At 49.8% G+C, this 15,231-nt stretch overlaps 2 protein-coding genes and 5 non-coding genes across 8 annotated transcripts; 6 read left to right on the plus strand and 1 right to left on the minus strand.

Annotated features, from left to right (window-relative positions):
• Positions 1-1,341: 1,341 nt before the first annotated feature.
• Positions 1,342-6,841, plus strand: NOP56 (NOP56 ribonucleoprotein). The gene is made up of 12 exons (XM_027078732.1): positions 1,342-1,470; positions 1,613-1,702; positions 2,157-2,271; positions 2,857-3,018; positions 3,176-3,374; positions 3,744-3,931; positions 4,012-4,163; positions 4,343-4,443; positions 4,808-4,956; positions 5,173-5,294; positions 5,479-5,616; positions 6,382-6,841. Exons 1-12 carry the CDS (start codon positions 1,468-1,470, stop codon positions 6,748-6,750), a joined length of 1,788 nt encoding a protein of 595 aa, XP_026934533.1. The 5' UTR covers positions 1,342-1,467; the 3' UTR covers positions 6,751-6,841.
• On the plus strand, positions 2,633-2,700 carry LOC113605479 (small nucleolar RNA SNORD110). Its single transcript, XR_003427245.1, has one exon. It is a non-coding gene; the product is annotated as a small nucleolar RNA SNORD110 (small nucleolar RNA).
• LOC113605477 (small nucleolar RNA SNORA51) lies at positions 3,489-3,620 on the plus strand. The gene has a single exon (XR_003427243.1). It is a non-coding gene; the product is annotated as a small nucleolar RNA SNORA51 (small nucleolar RNA).
• On the plus strand, positions 4,506-4,591 carry LOC113605478 (small nucleolar RNA SNORD86). The gene has a single exon (XR_003427244.1). It is a non-coding gene; the product is annotated as a small nucleolar RNA SNORD86 (small nucleolar RNA).
• On the plus strand, positions 5,014-5,085 carry LOC113605476 (small nucleolar RNA SNORD56). The gene has a single exon (XR_003427242.1). It is a non-coding gene; the product is annotated as a small nucleolar RNA SNORD56 (small nucleolar RNA).
• On the plus strand, positions 5,339-5,409 carry LOC113605475 (small nucleolar RNA SNORD57). The gene has a single exon (XR_003427241.1). It is a non-coding gene; the product is annotated as a small nucleolar RNA SNORD57 (small nucleolar RNA).
• Positions 6,842-6,845: 4 nt separating the features above from the next.
• IDH3B (isocitrate dehydrogenase (NAD(+)) 3 non-catalytic subunit beta) lies at positions 6,846-11,981 on the minus strand. 2 transcript variants are annotated; one of them, XR_003427203.1, is made up of 13 exons: positions 11,923-11,981; positions 11,723-11,803; positions 11,514-11,612; positions 11,294-11,414; positions 9,331-9,391; positions 9,121-9,253; positions 8,886-9,019; positions 8,693-8,795; positions 8,457-8,603; positions 8,123-8,217; positions 7,949-8,009; positions 7,060-7,257; positions 6,846-6,966 (listed from the first exon to the last, which is right to left on the minus strand). XR_003427203.1 is itself a non-coding variant. In XM_027078733.1 (12 exons), the coding sequence occupies exons 1-12, from the start codon at positions 11,956-11,958 to the stop codon at positions 7,171-7,173; spliced, it is 1,158 nt and encodes a 385-aa protein (XP_026934534.1). In that variant the 5' UTR covers positions 11,959-11,981; the 3' UTR covers positions 6,846-7,170. The 2 variants fall into 2 exon arrangements, 1 of the variants encoding a protein (XP_026934534.1); XM_027078733.1 differs by having other exon boundaries at positions 6,846-7,257.
• Positions 11,982-15,231: the final 3,250 nt, after the last annotated feature.

Genomic DNA, 15,231 nt, shown 5'->3' on the forward strand with positions numbered 1-15,231 from the left:
AAAATTCAAGCACATTTGCAAGCAATATTGAGACTATGCAATTTTAAGATTTAAGATTAAGTAAAGTTTATTAGGTTTTAAGAGTGAGCTCAGGGACTTCCCTGGTGGTGCCGTGGTTAAGAATCTCCTGCCAATGCAAGGGACACAGGTTCGATCCCTGGCCTGGGAAGATCTCACATGCCACGGAGCAACTAAGCCCATGCGCCACAACTACTGAGTCTGCACTCTAGAGCCCATGAGCCACAACTACTGAAGCCTGCACGCCAGAGCCCATGCTCCACAAGAGCAGCCACCGCAATGAGAAGCCCACGCACCGCGAAGAGTAGCCCCCGCTCTCTGCAACTAGAGAAAGCCCGTGCGCAGCAACAGAGACGCAATGCAGCCAAAAATAAATAGACAAAATAAATAATTACAAAAAAAAAGAGTGAGCTCAGTAATTGGATCTTGTCAAATAACTGCATTGCTTAAGAAAATACCTTAAAATTATAAATGCACGTTAGCTGTGGGAATTTAAGTTATAAAAAAATCCCCTTAAGATGACTTACTTTTAAATTTACCAGCATATATACCACTTTGGGGTAACCAGGATTTGGATTTATAACTCTAATATTAATTATTAAAGCAAAAGTAATTTCAAAATAGTCGCCCGAGTGCCCAAAAGCTGCCCCGAGGACACGGAAGCAGCTCCAGTTCACTCGGAGCTAACCGGGTGTTAAGAATTTAGGGCCGTGCACTAGGGCGAGCGACACGTGGCCCCGCAAAAGGAGCAGGGTTCTGCAGAAGCAGGGAACGAGAAACCGACCTAGGAAGAGGTGGGATCATCGTTCTTTCTTACTTCAGCGCCTGACGCCCTTATTTTTAAGAAGAAATAAAAAACAATTTAAAAGCACGAAGCCAGCCACTAGGAATCACGATGCCTCAGGGTCTGCGCCAGCTCACCCCAGGCCCCGCTTCCGTCCCGGTAAGGAGGGGAGGGCGCGCGGACCCGGGGCTCCAGACAGGGTCGTCCCCAGTGCCCGGCGGGGCCGAAAGGGGTCATGAGGTCGCCTGGGTCCAGAGATCCCCGGCGCTGAGGACAGTGGGCTCCGCAATAGTTTCTGCCCGGAAGGATCGCCGCGGCCCGCGCGGGGGCCTCCAGCCCGGATTCCACAGAGCTCTGCTGCCCGTAATTTACAGGATGAAAACATGAGGGATTGGACAGTTATCCGGAAAAGAGCCTTTCCAAACCGTTTTGCCCCCTCGGCCCCGCGCGTCCCCAGCAACCAAGCCTCAGCCGAGGCCGGAAAAAGCGCACTCGCGCCCCAGCCCTGCGGGCCGTACCACTCCGCCGAACCCCCTCCGAAGGCGCGGAAAGGTACAGTCCCCGGCCTCTGATTGGCCGACGACGCGGGGGCGCGGCCTCCGGAGCCTGGTTCTGCGCTCCAGAACCCGCTCGCCGCAGTGCGAGCCGGGCCAGGAGCGAGCGCCATGGTGAGGAGTGGTTGCGGGTTGCCGGCGAGGCGGAGGCCATGGTTTGGGCCTGGGTTCTGGCCGGGGCCCGGGCCTGCCCGGGGAGCGAAGCCAGGCGAACGCGGGGGCCGCGCTGACGCTCGCGCCCCGGCTCCTTTTCCAGGTGCTGCTGCACGTGCTCTTCGAGCATGCGGTTGGCTACGCGCTGCTGGCGCTGAAGGAAGTAGAGGAGATAAGCCTGCTGCTGCCGCAGGTGAGTGGACGCGGTGGGCTCTCCCGGCCGCGCCGCAGCCCCTCGGGCAGCGCGGGCCCCAGCATGCACCGCGCGCTCCCACGTGGCCGGCCGCGCGTTGGGGGGTGCGCTGTGCGCTACAGCTCAAGAACAGGGGGTGCCTACCTGCATTCGTGATTAGAATCGTGTTAGAAGCATTTAAGTCTCCCGCATTCGAATTTGTGTGCACTCTCTACAAAATGCAGATTTTCATATTTGCGTAAAGAGCAAATAAAACTCTATATGAAAAATGCAAAAATATAAGAAAGTAAATCTCCCGGACTCCACTCCGTACCGATGAAGCGGAACCGGGATTTAGGGCCCGTGATCCGTTCATTTTTAAAGTGTTCGGTTGGTCCAGACCTGCAGCTGCTTTACTGCGCCCTAGAGGCAAGAGGGAGGGAAGGAAACTACTCATCGTCTTTCTCTCCCCCAGGTGGAGGAGTGCGTGCTGAACCTGGGCAAGTTCCACAACATCGTTCGTCTCGTGGCTTTTTGTCCCTTTTCCTCGTCCCAGGTTGCCTTGGAAAATGCCAACGCTGTGTCTGAAGGTGAGTTTGCCACTAAATATTTTAGGGAGATAAGCCTGCTACTGTTAACCTTTTAAATTGCACACTCTAGGATGTAGGCCTTATTTCTTGTGGGCACTGTAGTGATAAATGATTCCTAAATGAAATCTGGCTGGGGTGGGGGGACTGGTATAATACTAGACCCAATCAAATGTGGTTTTCTGCTACTTTGTTCAATTGATTTTGATACCAAAAGCCAAGAGAAAGAGGTTTGGTCCCAGAAGGTAAATCCAGTACTAAATGCTCCTGTTGTGCTCCAGGGTGTTTTTTAAGCTGTCAGTAATGTATTTTATACTTACGTTATTGGGCCCGAGTCGTGTTCCTCCCATGGTTGATGCAGGCTTTGCAGTGATGACCTGAGTCTGTCAATCCCCTGAGTATAATCACTGATGTCTCCATGTCTCTGAGCAAAGCCTGAAGGGGAGGGCTCTAGGCACACCATCCTAGCATGCTCTGCAAGACCAACGTAAGATCAGTCTGTCAGTGATCAGTTGAGGGGACAGGATTCCTTTTTATAATTTAAGCATCCTTCAGCATGTTAGTGGGATCTCTGTTCTTTGCCCTGAGGTGTTGTTCATGAGGACCTCCGCCTGCTCTTGGAGACTCACCTACCATCCAAAAAGAAGAAAGTGCTCCTGGGGGTTGGGGACCCCAAGATAGGTGCTGCTATACAAGAGGAGTTAGGGTACAACTGCCAGACTGGAGGTGTCATAGCCGAGATCCTTCGAGGTGAGACCATCTATTGACATTTTTGAATTCTGGGTGGGGGTGTCTAGAAACTCATTAGGCTTAAGGTTGCTTTTTGGAAGCCCTCCTGCTTGGCTGGTGCCCGTGGGTGCAGGAGCTAGCTCAGCCCTTCCTTGCTCACAGTGTTGCCCTCCTCCAGGAGTCCGTCTGCACTTCCACAACCTGGTGAAGGGTCTGACTGATCTGTCTGCTTGTAAAGCCCAACTGGGGCTGGGACACAGCTATTCTCGTGCCAAAGTTAAGTTTAATGTGAACCGAGTGGACAATATGATTATCCAGTCCATTAGCCTCCTGGACCAGCTGGATAAGGACATCAATACCTTCTCCATGCGTGTCAGGTAAAGTGCAGGGGTGACCCCTTAGAAACAAGGTCTTGGGTCTGTGGTTTAGCTAATTTTGAATCTTGAAATCAGGACTGGCTCCTGTGGGTAGAACCACGTGGGGTGGAGCTGGGCCTCCTGGTGCTTACCACAGGCTGTGTTCTTACACTGACTGTATAGAAAGAGGAGGCAGAGTAAACGCACCTCATATACACCTCAGCCCAGGCCCTTTGCCTGGTCTGTATTGTGAATGGGGGGACATGGAGTTGAGGTTTTGGATCTGATTTGTTCCGGTTTCCTCCAGGCAAAGAGTAGATCTGGAGAGGGCTGAGGCTATAGCTTTGAGACATGGCAGCTGGGCCATGGAGTGATTGTGGCTCTTTGCAGGGAGTGGTATGGATATCACTTTCCTGAGCTGGTAAAGATCATCAATGACAATGCTACATACTGCCGCCTTGCTCAGTTCATTGGAAACCGAAGGGAGCTGAATGAAGAAAAGTTGGAGAAGCTGGAGGAGCTGACAATGGATGCAGCCAAGGCTAAGGCTATTCTGGATGCCTCGCGGTCCTCCATGGGTCAGTATAGAGCCTGGCAGCCAAAATAAGGTAAGGGCTCTGAATACTGGGCTCCTGCATTCATACTTGATGTCCCTTAGGCATGGACATATCAGCCATTGACTTGATAAACATCGAGAGCTTCTCCAGTCGTGTGGTGTCTTTGTCAGAGTACCGCCAAAGCCTACACACTTACCTGCGATCCAAGATGAGCCAAGTAGCCCCCAGCCTATCCGCCCTAATTGGGGAAGCGGTGCGTCATGGGAACCAAAAAATGGGGGATTAAGGAATTACCATGTATATTTGTATTGCTGTATGTCCTGACCCATCATATCTTCCTCAGTTGTACTTGATGGGGAGGAGGTGAAGCAGGATTATGCAGTTGGTAGGTTGGCAATCCCAGCTTCTCTAATTCCTTGAATCCTTCTCCAGGTAGGTGCACGTCTCATTGCTCACGCTGGCAGTCTCACCAATCTGGCCAAGTATCCAGCATCCACAGTGCAGATCCTTGGGGCTGAAAAGGCCCTGTTCAGGTACCAGTGAGGGCACCTGCCCACACTCAGGTGCCACTTCTGGTGCCCACTGCTTGTTTGGGGATCACGGTGATGGTTGCCCAGGGCTCCCTGACCTGTACAGGCCTCTGCTATGGGGGTGATGGCCAGTCCTGGTGTCTGAGTGATTCCCTGGGCCCAGCACAGGGACCAACTTTCCAGGTCAGCGACATTGGATGCCTTCCCTCTGCCTCTGGGAGTGGTGGCTTGGCATGAGGTGGGGTAGAGACCCATCCCAGCCTGAGGCTTACCTGGAAACAGGGAAGAGGGGAAGGGAGGCGCTGCCTTAGCTAACGCGGTTGAAATTTCTGATCTTAAAACTCTCCGCTGAATATTCTTCTCCCAGAGCCCTGAAGACAAGGGGTAACACCCCAAAATATGGACTCATTTTCCACTCTACCTTCATTGGCCGAGCAGCTGCCAAGAACAAAGGCCGCATCTCCCGATACCTGGCAAACAAATGCAGTATTGCCTCACGAATCGATTGCTTCTCTGGTATGGGTGGGGAAGTTGGCAGTTGGGAGGGAGGGAGGCTGACTACCCTAGCAGCTTCTACAATGATGGCAGTATTTTTCGTCAACAGCAGTTCACCTAGTGAGTGTTGATAACTTTGGGTCTGAGTGAAGCTGAGGGTAGAGGGAATACTGGGGGTGGTGAGTAGTTTGTCCCTTTAGAGACTGACGTGCTATGTTTACTTACATGCATATCCAGAGGTACCAACCAGTGTATTTGGGGAGAAGCTTCGAGAACAAGTTGAGGAGCGGCTGTCCTTCTATGAGACTGGAGAGATTCCACGAAAGAATCTGGATGTCATGAAGGAGGCAATGGTTCAGGTCAGTTTGGGTCAGGTCAGGTGGGGAGAACCAGAGCTGGCTGTTGGAGTTGATGAACTGTCTTAGCCTGACCATGTAGAGTGGAGGCATAAAACTGATTTAATGAGCCTGATCCAATAAAGCCAAGAGAGAGACCTGGGGAACCAGAGGTCTTCAAGCCTTCTCAGCACTTTTCTTTGGCCAGGCAGAGGAAGCGGCTGCTGAGATTACTAGAAAGCTGGAGAAACAGGAGAAGAAACGCTTGAAGAAGGAAAAGAAAAGGCTGGCTGCGATTGCCCTGGCATCTTCAGAAAACAGCAGTAGTACCCTGGAGGAATGTGAGGTCAGTAGTAGACAGCCCTTACCCCTGGGTGAAGATCTTAAGCCATAGGACAGAAAACAGCAGAACGGAGGATATGCCACCTCAAGTCAAGGTCTGGAATACAGGCTTTTGGACTGAAATAAGGATCTGAAACCTCTAAAACTACCTCTTGATTCTATAGGAAGGAGATAGGTGCTGAGAGAACTCGCTCAAGAGCCCAGAGCGCTGGTTTGTAGCAACACCTGTTCACTGGGCTAGTGTGTTCTGTCCTTGGCTGCTTCCCAGGAGTCCTCAACTGTGGGTAGTGTAAATTCCTGCTCTGCTTGTTCCCAGACATATCTAGAAATGGTAGCATTTCATACTGGGGGTTGAGGGCAGGGAGGGCTCCAGTGTGCTATGTTAGAATCATTCTCCCTGGGATTGTCGTGCCCAGTCCGCCTATGTTTCAGGGTCCACTCTGGAACTTGGTGTCATGATTCTTTTGCAACCAGCATGGTAGGGCTTTCTGTAAATTACTTATTGGGCTTAGATAATTGTGTATTCTCCCTACCTTCTAAGTGATTGGCCGGGGGGCGGGGGGTGGTGTCACCTTTGACATGCATTTCCGGAGTTAGAGCCATACAATTTAAAAATCATCCCAGGAACACTGGACAATTTTAACACCATTTCTATCCACCAGTCTTTCTGCCCTGGGTACTTAACAGCTGGAATTCTAACGGGGTGTGTGCACGTGTTCATACAATGGATGACACTCTTTCATGCCCATTTTTCCCTTTCTGCCATCAGGAGACAAGTGAAAGACCCAAAAAGAAGAAAAAGCAAAAGCCCCAGGAGGCTCCTCAGGAGAATGGAATGGAAGACCCATCTGTCTCCTCCAACCCCAAAAAAAAGAAATCTTTTCCCAAGGAGGAGCTGGTTAGTGATCTTGAAGAGACAGCTGGCAGTGGAAGTCTTACCAAGAGGAAGAAATCATTCCCCAAAGAGGAACCAGATAGTGACCCTGAAGAGTCAGGAAACAAGAGGGTCCCCAAGAAAAAGAGGAAATTCTCTTCCAAGGAGGAGCCTCTTAGCAGTGGACCTGAAGAGGCTGCTGCCAGCAAGAACAGCAGCTCCAAGAAAAAGAAAAAGCTCCGAAAGCTGTCCCAGGAAAATTAGAATGGACATTTCCCTAGGAGGGCACAACTTACAGAGATATTTCCCAGCCCATCCCCTATAGCCCAATAAAAATAAAAACAAATTCACGAGTCGTATCATGTCATATGTTTTATTGGACACCTTACATGGTGGGACCTATGGGTTGGACAGGGCACCAATGACCGCCTCAGTGAAGTCTTGGCAGGTGGCATAACCACCCATGTGAGAAGTTCGAACCTGTGGGGGAGAACTGTCATCACCTCTGTGGCCTGGGCCCCATCCCTAACCCCCCACCACCTAAGTTCCCTAAGGAAGCCAGCCCCAGACAACCTAGGCTCTGCCCAGAAGGTGATAATGGTCTACAGGTTTAGGGCACTTCTCTGGTCCACTGTACTGAAGGGAGGTGTACGGTCCTTGTGAGGCTGGAGGGAATAAAGGGCTCTAGCCCCCATAGGGGTGCAGGTGGCCGATGACAGACTTGATGAAGTCGGTTGTGGTGCTGTAGCCGCCCATGTCTCGAGTCCGCACCTACAGCCACCACCGGCAACAGCCGTGGGGAAGAAAAGAGAGCCCATGAAGGCAGGGAAGTATGATGGAAATGGAATCCAAAGAGGGTGACAAGGCCAGAAAAAGAAGACAATGCAGCAGAGATGCAAGGAGGTGGCCAGGTTTGGAAGAGCATGGACCCATCCATTCCTGTCTTTTGAGGGCCAGAGCCACTGTTCCGAGTTCTGCTGTGGCCTGGGCGAGGGTGGGAAGCTGAGCATGAGTGAGAAGGGAAATGCAGATTGGAGACAGGAGAAGGATGCCTCGGGGGAAATAGAGAAGACCAGGTGGAAGCACAGATGACTGGCAGGGTAATGGCAGATGATGGGCTTCCAGGTGTGAAGGAAGTGGCACTGGTGCCTCATCCTGCCAGCTATCTCCCTCTGCTCCTCCATCTCCCCTTCGATAGGAAGCTGCAAGTTCTGCATTAAGATGGCCAATTAAAGTGCCAATGGATGGAGCAGGAAAGAGGGAATAGCAGATGGGAACTAGGAGGCAAAGGAGAGATCAAGAGGATGAAACAGCCAAGAGAAGGGAAATGAACAGCCCTGACAGGACTGGGGGAAAAGCAGAGAGCAGAGGCTCTTGGGACCTGGAGGGAAAGGAGGCCCCAACTCAGGTTCCCCAGAAAGTCCTGCTGAGACTCTAAACCCCACAGCCTTTCTAAACTCACCTTGCCGACTTTGATCACCTTCTTCACCGCATCTGCAATCGTGTTGGAATGATGCTCGAGACTGTCAATGTGGACAGAAAGAAACTGAGATTCTCCCCACATCATCCCCCTGATTTCCCCACCTGTGCTCCCCGAACAACAGCCAGCTGCCTCCCCGGGCTGACAGTGACCTACTTGAGATGCCGCAGCATGTTGGAAGCTGACAACAGCATGGCTGTGGGGTTGGCTATATTCCTGCCCACCGCCTGGGCAAATGGATGCCGGGCACCCTGTGGAAAGAGGAGCAGGCCAGAGTCACTGGGGGCAGACATTCTGCAGAAGCTGAGGTCAGGGAAGGGCATTAGAATGAAAGGTCAAGCCAGGAACACCGAGAAGATGTAAGGGTTGGGAGGACAGAAGCAGGCCAGGGTCACTTAGGAGGGGGATGCACTGGGGGAGAGCTATCAAGGGGACCTGAGGTCAGAAGAAGGGCACAGAGAGGGCTGAGGGAGGTGGTGACTTCACTCACCGTCTCGAAGACTGCATACTCTGCACTGTAGCTCTCACCAGGGACCACACCAGCTCCCCCAACCAGGCCAGCAGCCAGATTGTCAATAATGTTCCCATAGAGGTTGGGCATCACCAGCACATCAAACTGGTAAGGATTCTGCACCAGCTGGGGGCAAAATGTGGGCATGGAGGAGACGTAAATCCTATTCCCTGCCTTGCTCAGCATTGAGAATGGAGACACCGGGAGGGCCTCACCTGCATGCAGCAGTTGTCTATGATCATTGTCTCAAACTTGATCTTGGGGTACAGTTCAGCAACTTCCTCACAGCACTGCAGGAACAACCCATCCCCCAGTTTCCTGTCCATGGACCAAAGGGAACATTCAGCCGATAGAGTGCAGGGAGCTACCTTCCCATGAACCTACCCCATGCAAAGCCACGTCCCTCACATGATATTGGCCTTGTGGACAGCTGTGACCTTGCCCCGCCCCTTCTTAGTGGCATAGTCAAAGGCGAACTTTGCGATCCGCTGAGATTTGGTTCGAGTGACAATCTTCAGGCACTCAATCACGCCCCTCGCACTCTGCGTAAGAGAGAAGCAGCTGGGTGACACTAGAAAAAAGGGAAGGAGCTGTGCCTCTCTCCCCCCTTCACCCCTGCCCTCTGCGATTTCTAGGGCCTCACCTCGTGTTCCAGAGAGCTGTACTCCCCTTCTGTCTGCTCTCGAATAATCACCAAATCTAGATTGTTGTGTCGGGTCTTGTACCCAGGAAGTGACTTCACATGGACTACGTTGGCAAACAAGTCCAACTTACGCCTGGGGATGGGGCAGAGCCATGAGCACTGTGCCTGGTGCCCCAGTACCCCACTCACCCAAGTCCTCCCACCACCTACCTCAGTCGCATATCGTAGGAGGCTAGTTCCCCCTTATACTCCATCGGGGTGTGGATCTTTCCTGCATAAACAAAGTTGAGGTGGGAGCGGGGGTGGTTAGGCACAGGCCAAGCCCAAGGGAACCCACATTGGTGTCCAATCCCCTCAGTGATCCCCCCCAGACTCCCATCTCCCACTCCCAAATGAGTGACATTAAATGCCTCTGGAGGCACAGGGCAAAGGAAAATAATGTAGTTAAAACCAGAAACATTTTGCCCACTGTTTCATTTCTAGTCACCAAATTTAATTTATGTTGAAACTTCAAAATGACCTAAAAGGACAGAAAAGAATTTTCTCATGTTATCAAAGAGCCTGGGTTTCGGGACTTCCCTGGTGGTCCAGTGGGTAAGACTCTGGACTTACTCCCAATGCAGGGGGCTCAGGTTCGATCCCTGGTCGGGGAACTAGATCCCACATGCATGCCACAACTAAAGATCCCGTGTGCTGCACCTAAGACCCAGTGCAGCCAAAATAAATAAATAAATTCCCCAAAAAAAAAGGAGCCTGGGTTTAATAGGTTGAGAAACAATCTAGGGGATCCATGACCTTTCTTGATGTTTCTATGTCTATGTATTTGACATCTTTTCAACCAGCACTTATTGAATATCATGTGTCAGGCACTAGGGATATCAACCAAAAAACACAACACAAATTCCTGTCCTCAAGGGGCAAACAATGCATTGGAGGAAGACAGTTAATATGAAAGAAATGATAAATACCATGGGAGAGGTATTACCAACACGCACAGGAGCACAGAGAAGAAATTCCCTCTGGTAACATCAGGAAGTATCATAGAACAGCTGGCACTTCAGCCAGACCTTAGGTTGAGTGAGTGTACTAGGTTGAATAGTGAACCACCCAAATGATATGCCCATGTCCTAACCCCCAGAACCTGTAAATGTGACCTTATTTGGGAAAACAGCGTCTGCAGATATAATAAGTTAAGGATCTTGAGATGGAATCACACTGGATCCAAGTAGGTCCTAAACCCCATGACAAATCCTTATACAAAAAAAGAAAACGAAACAGATACACAGACACAGAGTAGAGAAAACCATATCAAGACAGAGACAGAGACTGAACTGATGTATCCAGAAGCCAAGAAACACCAAGGAATGCCAGCAGCTGCCAGGAGCCACCAACAGCTGGAAGAGGCAAGGAAGGATTCTACCCAAGTCTTCAGAAGGAGCTCTGCCTACACCTTAATTTCAGGATTCTGGCCTCCAGAACTGGGAAGGAATACATTTCTGTTATTTTAAGGCACCAGGTTTGTGGTACTTTGTTATGGCAGCCCTAGGAAACGAATACAGTGAGTGAGGAACATTCTGACAGGTGGCACCAAAAGGAGAACACTGTGGCAGAAGAAACAGCAAAAGTCAAGACAGTACATGTATTTGGAAACTAATATAGTCTGGTGTGACCAAAGCACACAACAAGTGTTGTAGAAACAAAGGCAGAAAAGCTGAGGGTCAGCTCATAAACAGCTTACCCTCCTACACTAAGGCTGGGCCTGAGAGTCACGCTGGTTTTTCCAAGAAAAGAGCTGTAGAGGATGGACTATAGGGGCAGAACTGAAAGCCAAAAAATCTAATGAGGTGATTACAGTAGGAAAGCAGAAGGGAAGACAAAAGAAAAGAAGCAGCTAGAAATGGCATTCTAGAAACACAGTTAACAAGACTTGGTGACCCATAATGTAGCCCCATGACAGACTACAAACTCATGGAGCCTTCCTGCATAGACAGCATGACAGGCAGACGATCTCTCAATTCCTGGGTTTCCAACTGGGTTCCCACTGATGGCCACCAATCCAGTGGTGGGAGGTCGGGAGAATTAATGTATTATGTGTGTGCTGAGGTAAGATTAATGAACATTTATTCGTTTGATTTTAACTAACATGGGTGGGGTAGCAAGGAGGCACGCATACCAATGATGGCCACCTTGTTCTCCTTCATGGAACTCAGCACCTGCTCCAGCTTCTCCTCAGATGCCATATTCTGCACCTCGCTCAGGTGATGCTCCTGGAACTCCACTGGGACAGAGGCAGCCTTCAGGGGCAGATGTCAAAAATCGCAGGGTCAGAATCGAGTAAGTCCTTTCCAACCCAGGCCATCGCCCCTGCTGGCTGACTCCCCCAGGCCACTCACCTTGAACACCTCCTTGACAGCGTGCATCAGCTCAGGCCCCACGCCGTCTCCCGGTAGCATAGTCACGGGAAAGGCGCCCTCCACCCTCACGTCCTCGCCCTGCGAGCGGGGTCAGCAGAGCTAGAGCTGGGGCTGGGGCAGGAGTCCTGGGGTAGGCCAGGAGAGGAGGGTCGGGGCGTGGGCCAGACCGGAGCCGGACTTGCACTTACCTGGCTCCGCGAGGCGGCTTGCGCTACGGCCGAGGTACACAGGCTCCTCCATGCCCCGGGATTCGGGGCGGCGACCAGCGTCTACGACAGTCACATAAACCTTTGAGGTCGGATCTGGGAGCCTCGCGCCCCGAATACTTCGGTGAGCCCGGTACAAACCCGCCGCCCTCCCGCCTACCCCAGCATGCCCCGGGCCTCACTCGGGTCACCCAGCGGACACCGCCAAGGGCCGCCATGCTCTCCACAGGAAGTCGCGGCTAAATGACGCCGGAAGCCGGCGCGGCCCGGCGCCCCTATTTCCGGTCCAGGACTGATGCTGGGAGGTAAGCTCATTTTCTCCAGCCGAAACCTCCCACCCGTTCTTCTTCCTCCGCTTCTTCTTCCTCCGCCTTCATCCATTTCTACTCACCACTTCCCTTGGACCGTGATGCTGCACAGCGCCGCCTTGTCTATTGCTTTATTTTCAGACACCGTATTTATGTTGAAACTTCAAAATAACATTAAAGGCGAATATGAGGTTTCATTTTATCAAACGAGTTTAATAACAAGTTGAAAAACAATACTGGAGAATCTGTCTTTTCTTAATGTTTATGTGTCCACGTATTTGTTATTCTTTTAATCAATTCTCACTGAACAATCGTATGTCCGACACTAAAGGCATTAATGAACGCCACACAATCCATGGGAGAAGGTGTGTGTGTCTGGCTTCTTCAGTCTCCTAGCCTGCCCGGTTACTCTGTATTAATCAAGTTTCCTTGTTGTTTTTTCCTAGGTGGGCTTGTTCTTTGCTCTGACAGTTGTTTCCCTAATAGTGTATCCTAGGCCTGAACTTCTCTGAGCAGGATCGTAATTGGAGACAGAAATTACAAGCTTGTAAGTGTGACTAAAAGGGAATTTAAGACCTATTTTTAAATTTCCAGTCACATGCTGTTTACAAACGACATGGCTAAAACAGATGACAAGTGTTAAAAGTGCAGACTTATGAGTGTCACCCCAGACTTGCTGAATCCAAATCTCAGAATTGGGGCCCCAGAAAATACATGTCTAACAGGCTCCCCCAGGTGATACACACAGATTTACGAACCACTAACTAGGTGATTTGTATACCTAATCCATCCAAAAAGGTGCAGAGCATTCTCCCAGCCCAAGGGAAAGAATGCAGTGGTTCTAATCCTGGGGATCAAGCACAAGCTTTGTGTCTCTTTTCTGCATTCCTTTAGGAAGGACATTCTCTACTGTTGGGTGAAAAGATTTAAATTAGATAATAAATGCGTAAGAAACCTGAACACATGAAAAGTGCTTGAACACCTGAAAAAGCTGTTAATAGTGTAGCTAATTGAATAATTTATCAATGTATAATATTAATATGACATACTCCTCCATCTCCAGAATCAAAACCAGAAAACATTCACACCATCTTGCCTCCTTAGACTCCCTAGTTCCCGGTTCCACACTGCTATTGCCATCCACCACCATTTTTCTCTTCCAAATGTTACTCTTTCTTTTTTGTGTGTGTGTGGTACGCGGGCCTCTTACTGTTGCAGCCTCTCCCGTTGCAGAGCACAGGCTCCGGACGCGCAGGCTCAGTGGCCATGGCTCACAGGCCCAGCCACTCTGCGGCATGTGGGATCTTCCCGAACCGGGGCACGAACCCGTGTCCCCTGCATTGGCAAGTGGACTCTCAACCACTGCGCCACCAGGGAAGCCCCAAATGTTACTCTTTCTAATGGAGAAAAAGTGGGAGATTTACACTTTAAAAACTATATTTTCTGTTACTTTAGGAAATTTAGGGTGGGAAAGAAGAGAGTGCCATCTTGGTCTAATTTCTGATAATCTATTTTTCATCCCAGAAAATATTAATTTTCTTGAGGGCAACTACAACATTATTTCCATCCCTAAATTCTGCACAGATCTGAGCCCAGCCTGACAAACAACATCTGCTAATTGGTATAACACCATGTGGTTGTCAAAAGGGTGAAAGGAATTGATGAAGGATGCCAGTTGATTCAGACCAAGGAAATGTGACCATCACTGTCTAAGGCCATTGTGTTCTTCTGGTGAGTTTGGTGAGTTCTCCTGGACTTCGAGTCCCTATTAAGGCATCTCTCGCTGATACTACCTGAGAATAGGGAAGTTCAGTCAGGACCCTTGAAAAGTTCCTTAACCAGACTCTTGGGCAGGTGAGGGAGGTTAAACCATCTTGTCCCTTCTAACTGTTATGAAGCATATATGAGTGTTCAGTATGAGGCTGGATGAATTGAATGTCAGTTTCCTAGGCCTATAAATTGTCCAGAATGGGGTCCTAACCAGAGCTCCAGGTGTCCATGAATAGAAACCAGTACCATGAACTTGGAAGGGGAAAATCAAAAAAAATCACATCTTTATTCTCACTAAACTCTAACTGAAATTTAGTATTTCCTATCATTATGAATGTAGAGTGAAATTGTAGTGCTACCTTTAGTACCCTTGACTTTGTCACTAATAGAAATTATAATTCATACCGCATTTCAGTTGTGGCAGATATCCTGAAATATCCTTTACTCTGATCTCTACTTTGACATTATTTGACCTAATGCTAGATTTTGTTATTTAATGCACTAATAAAGCAGCACAAATAGCACTGTATTACAAGGTTGCATTATTATTATCAGTGTAATGAGTTTTATTTGTAATCCTATTTGTTTTGGTTTGTGCATTTAGAATCCTTTCCTAAGAAGAGGGCAGGGGATGGAGCTCAGCAAGATGTAGCCTCAGCTGGAGTCTACCTCAGCTTGTTCGGGGGAGCCCTGGAGCAGGAATGATGTCTCAGGGTTGTCCCAGTTTGAGGCAAGGCTTAGTAACTCTGCTTCAGCCCTGCATGGGCTAATCTTCCAGGCATCTCTGGCTCTTGGAGGCTCCATTGACCATGGACAACCCTCCCAGAGAAGGGGGTAGCTATGAGCAGTTAATGACCAACACCAGAAGCAGTTGGACTGGATGCACCAGCTGGCAAAAAAGAACTGGAGAAGGCAGCTACTATTCTGTGAAGGTGAGAATGGCCATGGTGCACTGGGACCCAGTGAGGAGAGCAGGCATGTTTGAGGAGATGAGGTACAGTAAGGAGTAGTGAGTAAGATTGGTTCAAGTTCTAGAGCTGAGAGAAATGGAGAGGGATTAATGAGCAATACTAAGGACACCGTTGGAATGGTGACCATGAATTTACCATGATATGATTATGTGTGATTTCATGGAGAAAGCCAACACTTGGGTTCATCTAAAGATGTATTTTGCCAGAGAGAGGTACAAGAGAGTTGAGGGTGTTGGCAAAATGGGATCGGGAGGGAAGTGAAGACAGTGATCTAATGGATAGAAAGGTGAGAAAAGGATCAAAGATCCCAAAATAGTCAGAATAGTGCTCGTGGGAGTCACTGAGCAAGTAAGATGGAAGGAAAGGAGGGTGTCTTCACCAGCCGTTTTGGAAATGGAGCAGATGCCAGTGATAGAGGAGTCCCAGATGGGACTATGAGAGT

The sequence above is a fragment of the Aethalodelphis obliquidens genome, unplaced genomic scaffold, assembly GCF_003676395.1.
Source record: "Aethalodelphis obliquidens isolate GAN/ISIS:26980383/991018 unplaced genomic scaffold, ASM367639v1 scaffold42, whole genome shotgun sequence".
Lineage (NCBI taxonomy): Eukaryota > Metazoa > Chordata > Mammalia > Artiodactyla > Delphinidae > Aethalodelphis > Aethalodelphis obliquidens.